At 42.8% G+C, this 12,406-nt stretch overlaps 1 protein-coding gene across 1 annotated transcript; it reads left to right on the top strand.

The window, feature by feature from the left end:
- The first annotated feature begins 6,966 nt into the window (after window positions 1-6,966).
- LOC138881770 (uncharacterized) lies at window positions 6,967-12,070 on the top strand. The gene is made up of 5 exons (XM_070162031.1): window positions 6,967-7,145; window positions 7,330-7,478; window positions 9,532-9,749; window positions 9,881-10,132; window positions 11,855-12,070. Exons 1-5 carry the CDS (start codon window positions 6,967-6,969, stop codon window positions 12,068-12,070), a joined length of 1,014 nt encoding a protein of 337 aa, XP_070018132.1.
- Window positions 12,071-12,406: the final 336 nt, after the last annotated feature.

Genomic DNA, 12,406 nt, shown 5'->3' with positions numbered 1-12,406 from the left:
AGTGCTCCCGGTACGTCGCCCCCTCCTCGGCCCCAGTTGTCCACTCGGGTGCCCCAAGTCTAGACCAAAACCCCAGGATTTAAACCTAGAAAAATATAGCTTCATACCGGATCCCTAGTAGGAACGTTTGTTTGCATCATGTGCATTTGAGTTAAGGGACTCAACACAGGGGTTGGGTCCGTCTAGGACAGGTGTGCCCGAAATAACAGACCAATCTGATGCATTCTATGTGCTATGTGAATATTTATTTGTTTTGGCTTGCATGCTGACCGACCAGGGAAAATAAAGCAAAAATAAAAACCAAGAGTGATGTAGGGAAGGAAATAAAGCCCGGTTCTAAAGAAAACCCCGACATTCGAAAACGTCCCGAAACTTTGCCAAAATTTTTCAAAAAGAGAGTCAAACACTGTGTTCTTCCAAATGTGTCAAAACTGACCGAACTACGCAGGTCTGATTCTCACCAGACGTGGGATACGTAGGCAACCTACATAAGGTTCGGCCTAATTTTTGAAAAAAAAAACAAGAAAAAGAGAGTTAGTGGTCAAGTGAATATAATCTGGATTTTGGTCAAAATAAGCCAACCCAGCTTCGGCAATGTCTTAAACGTTCTTGCCGAGATAGCCTTAGAGTATTTTTTAGTTGTCGAAAGGATATTCTCGTAAAAGAACGGACAAGTTTGTGAAGTGTCATAAAATAATCCTCCCCGGCCTCAAAATTCATGTGAAATTGGGAAGTGACCACATTTGCAAAAACAGTCATTTGGCTAAAATTGGTATATAGAGGAAAAAATCATGGTCCTTTGATTTGTTTTTTTCTTCGGAAACCTATTTACAAAAAGGTCCACTAGGGTCAACCCTAACCTTAACCTTCCACAGGAACAAATGAATACCATCTAGGATCCGCCAGAAGTGGTCAGGGAACATGCTCAGTTGTATTTGTGTATGTGGTAGAATGATCTAGACGAAGATGGTCAGAAATGGGTGAAAAAGCAATTGGGTGCTCTTATAAACATTTTTGAGATCAAACCATGGGAAGATCTGATCAAGGCTTTGGTAACTTTCTGGGATCCTATCCACAATGTCTTTCGTTTCTCGGATTTTGAGATTACCCCTACTTTGGAGGAAATGGCCGGGTACATTGAATTTGGACAGGATTTGAGGAAGCAACAACTTATATTTCCAAGGGCTTAGTCGGTGCACAAGTTCTTTGACCTCCTGAATATTAGTAAACAGACGAATAAAGAGCGTGTGAGCAACAGGTGTTGTTCTTTCCATTTCTTATACTTCTGGTACAGGCACTCTGCTGGTTTTGAAACGCATGAAAAGGGCTTGAGCAACAAATAAGATAAGGGCCTTTGGCAAATTCATCGCCGGTTCGCATTTATTGTGGCATTCTTGGGGATCATGGTTTTTCCAAATGAGAAAGGGACGGTGGACATTCGTATGGCTAGAATTGCATAAATCCTCACTACCAAGGAAGATCATACACTTGCCCCGTTGGTGCTGGAGGATATTTATCGAGCATTGACTTTATGCAAAGTAAGGGCTCAGTTCTTTGAAGGTTGCAACATCTTTCTGCAAATGTGGTTGATCGAGCACCTTCGCCATCATCCCAGATTCATGAGTTATGGTTCTAGCCCGGGTAACTTCATCACCGGCTACGAGGAGAGGGTAAAGGATTACAACGCACCAAAAGGGTTTGAAGCATGGGTCTCCCACCTAAAAGTTCTTAACGCAGGTTAGGTCGAGTGGACTATAGGATGGCTCCCGAAGATAGAAGCCATATATATGACTGCGACCAAGGGCTACCTGAGGTTAATGGGTGTAAGGAGTATTCAGCCATATGCACCGCAGAGGGTCTTGAGGCAATTAGGAAGGTATCAGATTATGCTCGAAGATGAAGATCTAAGCACCCAGGTCATAGAGTTACATCCAGAAGTTGCATTGCCCGAGGTTGTAGTTCAACAGGATTGGAATAGCTACCGGTACCTAAAAAATGGCATCCAAGTACCAGACATCGCCAAGAGGGAAGTAGATCCAAACTATGCTGCTTGGTTTGAGAAAATGTCTTGTGTAAATAACGAGCCAGAGCCCGAGAGGCCCGCGAAAAAGCCTCATGTTCAAGCCTTTGATGATAAAATTTAGGAGAGGTTAGCCTTGGGGGGAGAAGGAAAAGGAATATAAGGCCACCATTCATGATCTGCGAGAAGAGTTGAGAAATGTCACCTTCAACAATGATTTACAGGCACAAGAGGCCAAGGGTGAGAGGAGAAGATTGGTGTGAGAAAATGAAGCTCTCAAAGCCCAGGTTCGATAGTTGAAAATTAAAGCCGAGAACCTAGGCCGATGCAGGAAAGATGAAAGGCTCATTTATAACCTTACTCAAAAGGTAAGTGACTATGAAGATGACCTGCAGAAAGCTGAGTCTGAACTAGCAAAAGCACAAGCAAAGTTGGCTAAAAGTGCCGAAAGGCATGAAACTTTCGTTCAACAGATGAAAGAAAGATATGAAAAAGGGGCCACGGGTTGGGAAAAGGCAATTGGCAACCTTGAAGGTGTAATGGCTAAACAAGCCAAAAACTTTAAGACTAAAAAAGAGAACATTGTTACGCCTTAATGGCACGGTTGGAAGAGGACCTGCGACACTTGCAAGAACAAAACCACGCTGCCAGTCAGGTCTTAGAGGCTAGATCCCGTCAGATTGGCCGTCTGTTGCAAGCAAATGGCATTATGAGAGAGAGAGTTCGAAGGATTGCTGACTACATTACCATGAAGTGTAGTGCGTGTGAGGACATGACTAGGTCCATGTTTTTCGCCACTGTAATGATCTTCGTCCGTCAGATAATGGAAGAACTCTATCGGCTCCAAAATGACCTGGCAAGCAGGCCCGCTACAAGATCAGTTGGTGTTCCTAAGGCAGGGTTGGAGGCACTGATGTATTTGTGATTTTCATTTGAGTATGTATTTTCTTTCTTCGGGAGTTTGTCATATGTTTTTGAGTCTATATTTTATTTTGTTGGAGTATGATAGCTTATTTTAGAGTCTGTATCTTGTTCTTTCATCATAGTTTGTTAGTTTCTTTCGAGTCTGTTAGTTTTGAGTCTTTGTAATAGCGTTTGTTTTGTACGAAAATTGAAAATCCCAAAATATTTTGTTATTTATTTTTATCTCTCCCAGAACTACGCTCGGTCTGATTCATGCGGGGTCATGATACGTAGGCAATATCCATAGGATTCGACCGTAACCCTAAAAAAAAGAGAAGAAAGGAAAAACAAGAAAGAAAAAAGAAAAGAAAAAGAGAGAAAAATAAGAAAACCAAGAGAAAGAAACAATGTCAAAAGAAGAGGGAAATGAGAGAATAAAAAACAAAGAGAAAGCAAAGGCAAGAGTGAAAAGACGAAAAGAAAAAGAAGAAAAAGAAAAAAGGAAAATCCAGGATGACGCAAGCAGCCGATCAAATGCATAATAGAAACGGTTAACTACTTAGGTGCATTCATTCCCCAAAATGTGCGGTTACCAATCTTTTAAAGCCCTAATCGCTAACAAGGTTGTTGTTGATATATTGAGTCCAGGAAGGTGGTTAGTTGATTGGCATTCTAGCAACTCACTCCTACAACACCCGATCAAAAGACAAGCTGAACATGGCTAACCAAGAACCAGAGGCAAGTATTGTTGATCCGTTAAAAGAGGTGGAAGAATTGGATGTTAATGCGATGAAGGAAGAGATGTATAGTTAAAGCAGCAAATGGCTGAAATGTACCAGGCCTGGGCAAAGGGGCATCCACTACTGGTTTATCCCGCCAACCCTGCTTATATCCCACCATTGGCTCAACCTCAGGAACCCCCCACTGTGAACTCGTCTTCGGCCTTTCCCCTCTACCAACAGTGCTATGGCACCACTTCCATACATCACAAGCTCCACCACCCAAACAAGTCCCGCACCCTCCTCCACCAGTCACTCATGTTTTTGTGGCACCTCCACCTGCTGCATTACACCGATCTTCCAGTGAGCCTCTATTCCAGACTCACGACAACCAATATTATCCCCCTGAGCCCACCTTCAAAGTTCCAGAACCATATTCTTACACCCCTCATCTTGATCTCCTGGTAGAGACCGAGAAGCCACCCAAAAATCCCGAACATGAGGAGATAATCAGAAAGGTCAAAAGCTTGGAACAATCATTCAGAGATATGAGGGGGTTGGGAGGTCAAGTAAGTTTGGCCTATAAGGATTTATGTCTGTTCCTAGAAGTTCAGTTACCAACAGGGTTCAAGATGCCTAAGTTTGATCTGTACGACGGGCATGGTGACCCAGTAGCACACTTAAAAGGATTTTGTAGCAAAATGAGAGGGGCAGGAGGAAGAGATGAATTACTGATGGCATATTTCAGCCAAAGTCTGAGCGGATCGACATTGGAATGGTATACCAGACAAGATCACAATAGGTAGTACACATGGGACGATTTGGCCCAAGCCTTCACCTGCCATTTTCAGTACAATCTTGAAATTATCCCAAACCGTCTGTCATTGACGAAGATTGAAAAAAACCCCGGTGAGAGTTTCAGGGAATATGGATTCCGTTGGAGGGAGCAAGCAGCGAGGGTTGACCCTCCGATGAAAGAAAGCGAGATGGGTGATTATTTCTTGCAGGCCTTGGAGCCCACTTATTTTGGTCATTTGGTGTCAGTAGTGGGCAAGTCCTTTAATGAGGTTGTAAAAATAGGAGGCATGGTAAAACAGGGACGCAAGTCTAATAAAATCATGAGCTACTCAGCAATTAAAGCAACCACCCAGGCCATTCAAAACGGAACTAGGTGTGTACTCGGGAAGAAGAAGAAAGAGGATGTTGTGACAATTGAGTCGGGAGCTTGGATCGGATCCAGGGGCCCTTCACATTACTAAAACCAACCTCGACCCTATCACCAAACTTACCACCACACTCCATAAAGCCCACCACAACACTATTACCCACCGCCAGATCCCTATTTTTCTGTCCATCATGCACAAACATACACTCAACCTCCCACTCACGCGCAATGGCGTGCGCCAGCTCCACAAAGTATCTACCCATCTCCACAAAATGCCTATCCACCCCAAGAGCCTACCGAAATCCCCCTAGAACATGTTTCCATACCAATCAGGCCACCAAGAATGAGAGGTTGTAGAAGAAGAAGACTTTCACTCCATTAGGAGAATCCTATACCATTTTGTTCCACAGGTTGAGACAATTAGGTATGCTGAGTCTGATCTAGCCAAAATTGCCAAATCCTCCCCCGAGGAGTCTTGATCACTCTGTGAGTTGCGAATATTGTTCCGGTGCACCGGGGCACGACACAGAGAAGGCTTATTGATACTAATCGGATTGAGGTCCAAGCTTCGGAGGCACCTAATATCAACCAGAACCCATTGTCAGCTCATCAAGAGACGAATATGATTGAGATAGTACATAAGGGAGGGGAGCCTAAGAAGCCTTCGCAAACTGTCATGATGATTCGGTCCAGTGAATCCAGGCCGTTCGAAAAGTCAACAAGTGAGAAGTCTGCGATCAAGTTGAATGGGGCAAATAGTGAACCATCTGTGGTGGTCAAGAAGGGGTCCTCAAGTGACATTGCAGGGAAAAATGAAAGAGCGAAAGTGGTTGTGCCAGGAGTGGCGAACAAGCCTGTTGTAATTATGGAAGGTGCCCGCATGACCCTGTCATTATCAAGCCAGTAAATGAATTACCAATAGTCAAAAGCAAGGCTGTCCCGTGGAATTATAAACAAGTGAAAGTGACTTACAAGGGGAAAGAAGTTAAAGAAGAAGTATGTGAGACCCATAGTTTGACTCTATCCGGGGGATGCTTTGCCCCAAAAGATTTGAGAAAAGCTAAAAGCTCCAAAGACAACCCAGTGCTAGTGAAGAAAGTTGTGACTGAAGAAGAAGCAGAAGAATTCTTGAGAAAGATGAAAGTGCAGGACTATTCCATTGTGGAACAATTGAGGAAAACACCGACTCAGATTTCATTATTGTCATTATTGATCCATTCAGACGAGCACCGTAGGGATTTGATGAAGATCCTGAATGAGGCCCACGTTCCTGACAAAATCTCAGTAAACCACTTGGAAAAGATAGCTAACAAGATATTTGAGGTAAACAGAGTCACTTTTTCTGATGATGAGTTGCCCATGGAGGGTACTGAGCACAATAGAGCCCTCTATCTGACGGTGAAATGTGAAGATTCCATGGTTACTCGGGTACTGGTTGACAATGGTTCCAGCGCGAACATTTGCCCTCTCTCCACTCTGAACAAGTTGAAGGTGGATGATGAAAGAATTCACAAGAACAACATTTGCGTTCGGGGATTCGGCGGTGGAGGGAAAGATTTAGTCAGGGACATAGTGCTTGAGCTTACAATAGGGCCAGTTGAATTTACCATGGAGTTCTAGGTGCTCGATGTGGCTGTGTCTTACAATCTACTGTTAGGTCGACCCTGGATTCATGCTGCCAAAGCGGTCCCGCCTACTCTGCATCAAATGGTCAAGTTTGAATGGGATCGACAGGAAATTGTTCTGCACGACGAAGATAATTTGTGTGTTCCCAGTGATGCCATTATTCCGCCCATAGAGGTTGAAAACGACAAGGGGCCATGGGTTTATCAGGTTTTTGACACGGTATCGGTAGAAAAATCTCAGAAGGGAAGTGCGTGCCAACTCCAAGGGTAGCTGCTGCATCAGTCATGGTAGCCATTGAAATGTTGAAAAATGGTTTTTTACCGGGCAAAGGTTTGGGTGCATCTCTGCAAGGTATCGTACAACCGATTTCTCTTCCTAAAAACTTGGATACATTTGGTTTGGGATTCAATCCCACAGTCGCAGACATAAGAAGAGCCAGAAAAGTGTAACAGAGGGCATGGGCCCTTCCAAAATCGGTCCCACGTCTTTCCAGATCATTTGTCAGGCCTGGTACCAGAAAGCGCCCTGTAACGATGGTTCCCAGTTCAATGGTTGATATGGATGGAGATTTGATTGAAAAGTTGGAGAGCTTATTCGCCGATGTGAACGTGTTGGATGTTGGAGAGGGTTCGAGTAAAGTGGATGTGCAATTTGTTGGGCCCAGTGCAAAGATTAACAATTGGGAAGCTACTCTTCTCCCCACCAGGAAGGAGTTTTGGTAGTTTGTTTTGATTTTCTTTCAGTTTATCTGGATTATTCCGGGGTTGTAATTCAGATTCTATGTTCCGTCTGTTTGGATGTATAAACCTTGTTATCTTTAATTTTAATGAAATGCAATTTCCCTTTTCCTCCCTTCCTGATAGTTTTTTTTTTTTTTTCTTTTCTTCCTTGTACAGTTCTTTTTATGCTGACTTCAATGACATGACATACATGAGGAACCTCCGGCCGAGTCTCAAAAGCCAATCTAATTCTAAAATAGTAATTCAAGAAATAGAGTGTGATGACGAATTGAAATATGATGAGGATGAAACCTTTGATGAGATTAGTAAAGAATTAAGCCATTTTGAAGAAACACCGAGGCCTAACCTGAGTGATACAGAAGCAATCAATTTAGGGGACCAATATAATGTCCGGGAAACTAAAATAAGTGTCCATATTGAACCACAACTCAGAGAGGAGATAATAAAAGCACTGTTCGAGTATAAAGATGTTTTTGCATGGTCCTATGACGACATGCCGGGTCTAAGCACTGACTTGGTGGTTCACAAATTGCCCACTGACCTGGCATTTCCCCCTATCAAGCAGAAGCTGAGGAAATTTAAAACTGATATGATGTGAAGATTAAGGAAGAGGTCACCAAACAGTTCGAGGCCAAAGTCATTCGGGTCACCCGGTATCCCACCTGGTTAGCCAATGTTGTGCCTGTGCCGAAGAAAGATGGCAAGACCAGGGTGTGTGTTGATTATCGAGATCTCAACAAGGCAAGTCCTAAGGATAACTTCCCATTGCCTAACATCCATATATTGATCGATAATTGTGCCAAACATGAGATTGGTTCTTTTGTGGATTGTTATGCGGGCTACCACAAGATCTTAATGGATGAGGAGGACGCAGAAAAGATGGCATTCATCACGCCATGGGGAAAGTACTACTATCGGGTCATGCCATTTGGTTTGAAAAATGCTGGGGAAACCTACATGAGGGCGATGACGACCATATTCCACGACATGATACACAGGGAGATCGAGGTTTATGTGGATGATGTGATTGTAAAGAGTAGAAAGTAGTCTGACCATGTCAGAGATCTGAGAAAGTTCTTCCAAAGGCTTCGCAGGTACAATCTCAAGCTCAATCCTACAAAATGCATGTTCGGTGTTCCGTCTGGAAAGTTGTTGAGATTCATAGTCAGCCGCCAAGGTATTGAATTAGACCCGTCAAAGATCAAAGCTATCCAGGAATTGCCACCCCCAAAGAACAAGACTGAGGTGATGAGTCTGTTAGGGAGATTGAATTACATCAGCAGGTTTATTGCTCAGCTCACGACAACTTGTGAGCCTATCTTCAAACTATTAAAGAAAGATGGTGCGGTCAAGTGGACAGATGAATGTCAGGAAGCATTTGATAAGATAAAGGGGTACTTGTCAAACCCACCTGTGTTGGTCCCGCCAGAACTAGGGAGACCTTTGATTCTGTATTTGACGGTCTTGGACAATTCATTTGGATGTGTGTTGGGGCAACATGACATCACTGGTAGGAAGGAGCAAGCCATATATTATCTCAGCAAGAAGTTCACATCTTACGAGGTTAAGTACACTCATCTTGAGAGGACGTGTTGCGCCCTAACTTGGGTAGCCCAGAAGTTGAAACATTATTTGTCATCTTATACTACTTACCTCATCTCTCGCTTGGATCCGTTGAAGTATATCTTCCAGAACCCTATGCCCACGGGAAGGCTCGCAAAGTGGCAGATCTTACTCACAGAATTTGACATTGTCTACGTGACTCGGATACGATGAAAGCACAAGCATTGGCCGACCATTTGGCTGAGAATCCTGTGGATGAAGAATACGAACCTTTGAAGACCTATTTCCCTGATGAAGAGGTAATACACATTGATGAATTGGAATAGATTGAAAAGCGAGGATGGAAACTTTTCTTTGATGGGGCTGCTAACATGAATGGCATTGGGATAGGAGCAGTACTTGTTTCTGGAACAGGGCATCACTACCCTGTTACGGCTCAACTTCAATTCTACTGTACTAACAACATGGCTGAGTACGAGGCATGCATTTTGGGTTTGAGGATGGTTGTGGATATGGGTGTCCAGGAAGTCTTGGTCTTGGGTGACTCGGACCTTTTGGTGCACCAGATTCAAGGAGAATGGGAAACTTGGGATTTGAAGCTCATACCGTACAGACAATGTTTGCATGATCTTTGTCAACGGTTTCAATCAATAGAGTTCAGGCATATTCCAAGGATTCATAATAAGGTTTCTGATGCTTTGGCTACTCTGGCGTCAATGTTACATCATCCAGACAAGGCTTACGTAGACCCTTTGTAGATTCAAGTCCACGATCAGCATGTTTACTGTAATGTAGTAGAGGAAGAACTTGATGGTGAGCCTTGGTTCCACGATATCAGGGAGTACATCAGGATGAGGGTGTATCCGGTACAAGCCACAGGTGATCAAAAGAGAACAATTCGGTGGTTGGCAAGTGGATTTTTCTTCAGTGGAGGGATCTTGTACAAAAAAACTCCAGATCTTGGATTGTTGAGATGCATAGATGCTAGACAGGCCACAACTATCATGACCGAGGTACATTCTGGAGTCTATGGACCACACACGAGTGGGTATGTTCTTGGAAAAAAATCCTCCAAGCCAGTTATTATTGGCTCACCATGGAGCAAGATTGTATCAGTTTTGTGCATAAATGTCACCAATGTCAGGTGCACGGAGATTTGATTCATTCTCCACCATCTGAATTGCATACAATGTCTGCACCATTGCCCTTTGTTGCTTGGGGCATGGATGTCATTGGGCCAATCGATCCAACAGCACCTAATGGGCACAGGTTTATTCTGGTGGCCATTGACTATTTCACCAAATGGGTTGAAGCTAAAACTTTCAAGGCTATGACCAAGAAGGCAATGGTTGATTTTGTGCACTCAAATATCATTTGCCAGTTTGGGATACCAAAGGTGATCATTATAGACAATGGGGCTAATCTCAATAGTCATCTGATGAAAGAGGTATGTCAATAGTTTAAGATTACACATCGTAATTCCACCCCATATCGCCCCAAGGTGAATGGAGCAGTCGAGGCAGCCAACAAGAACATAAAAAAGATATTTCGGAAAATGGTGGAAGGGTCTAGGAAATGGCATGAGAAGTTGCTTTTTGCATTGTTGGGTTATCGTACTACTGTTCGTACTTCAGTAGGGGCAACTCCTTATTTGTTGGTATATGGCACGGAAGCAGTGATACCCGCGGAAATTGAAATTCCATCCCTTCGGATCGTTGTAGAAGCAAAAATTGACGATGATGAGTGGGTTAAAACCTGCCTGGAACAATTAAGTTTGATTGATGAGAAAAGATTAGCAGTAGTGTGTCATGGCCAGTTGTATCAACAGAGAATGGTAAGAGTATATAATAAAAAGGTGCGTCTACGGAAGTTTGAAGTGGGTCAGTTAGTATTGAAACACATTCTTCCTCATCAGGCTGAAGCAAAAGGCAAGTTCGCCCCAAACTGGCAGGGGCCGTTCGTCGTAACAAGAGTGTTGTCCAATGGTGCTTTGTATTTAACAGATATAGAAGTAAAATATGTAGAAATGGCCATCAATTCCGATGTGGTCAAAAGATATTATGTATGATTTTCTTGTTTAACTTGTATTTGTTCGCACTTGGCATGTTTTGAAGATTGGAATGACGAAGGCATTTTGTTATGCTATCTAAACACTTTATCCTTTATTTCCCCCTTGAGCCTTATTTATTTCCTTCATATCCCCCCTTTTAGAATCAGTAGGAAAGTTCAGAAACGCAAGCGCAAAAGATAAGTAAAGGAAGAAGAAAAAAAAGAGAAAGAAAAGAGAAAAAGAGAAAGAAAAGAAAAGAATTAAAATAGAAAAAAGAGAAGAAAAACAACAAAAAGAGAAAAAGAAAGCAAAAAAGAGAAAGAAAAGAAAGAGAAAAGCGAAAATCACAACAACAAAGTAATTTCTATGACATGAACTACGTTTGACCTGATTCCTTTTAAGGATACGTAGGCAACCTAATGGTTCGGTCCCATCGAAACAAAAATCCAAAAGTCCCCAAGCAAAGAAACTGGGGCAAAAGTTGTGGTTGTTGTAAGAAATCTGATTCCAAAAGTTATAATTTTGAACCCACTTGAATTTTTTTGAGCCTTTGATACCATTTCTTTTTAACCCTATCCAAAAGCCCACGTTACGGTCCAAAAAAAGACCTTCAGATCAGTTTTCGAGAGATGCCAAGTCGAGCAAGTAGAACCGATTCATATCAGGGGCAATACTCTGGTCCAAGCAAGAAAATCAAAATGAGAGAGTCTTATTGGTGAAAACCCTCACGGGCACCTTGAGGCGAAAGTGAGTTGAGAGATAAACAAATGAGAGAGGCTTGTTGGTAAAAACCCTTCAGGGCACCACAGGCCGAACAAGGTCAAGGTTTTGGTGAAGAAATCAGGTTATGGAAATTCCGGGGCAACAAGTATGGAAACTAAAAGTTGATTGGTTGGAAAGATTGGGCCGATTAATCCGAAATGCATATTATGATCATTGGTGCCAGCTGTTCCACTTAGATAAGTCCATTTTTCTTTCTCCCTTTAGAAGTCTTCCCGCTTTGGATTTTGCTTATCCATAACTTTGAAAGTCATTGCATTTCATTTCTTTTGGGTTTATTTCTTTAAGATGTTACCAATGTCAGTTCTGTTTAAGCAAATAAGAAGGAATTTCAAAGCTTACTACCAACTTCCAAAGTTGCATAAGGCGCAGGGCAGACAAGGCATTGCTAGGGGTAGTATGATGAAATGGGGTATAAAAGGTCAAGTGGAAGTTCCATCGGTGAAACGGTTTAGTAATTTCGTGGGAAATACAGAGGGTCAAACAGATGGGTCAGAGATGTAACACAATGGTTTGGGTATAGAACACTCGGGTCATCCAAGGTCATGGGGGTTTGAAAGTCAGCTAGGAAGTCAAGCAGTTCTTAGCCAGTTTAGAGGGAGCCAATCAAAACAAAGCACGATAGCGGAGAGACCTTCAGAAAAGAATGCCATCAACTAACCACCACATTTAAACTAACAAGATTTCTCTTTGATTGAAACAGGGGCAGAAAATTTCGGTTGTTTCGGAGAAACCCTCCGCAGGGGAAAGCCAAGCACCGGACAGGTTTGACTTTTGATTTTCAGGGCCCGCCTGGATAATGGGGTTTAATTTAAAAGTCTTCAGGACCCTCCTGGAAAA

Source organism: Nicotiana sylvestris, chromosome 11 (genome assembly GCF_000393655.2).
Source record: "Nicotiana sylvestris chromosome 11, ASM39365v2, whole genome shotgun sequence".
In the NCBI taxonomy this organism is placed as follows: domain Eukaryota; kingdom Viridiplantae; phylum Streptophyta; class Magnoliopsida; order Solanales; family Solanaceae; genus Nicotiana; species Nicotiana sylvestris.
Note: the sequence above shows the minus strand (reverse complement) of the source record. Positions and strands in the feature narration are given on the sequence as shown.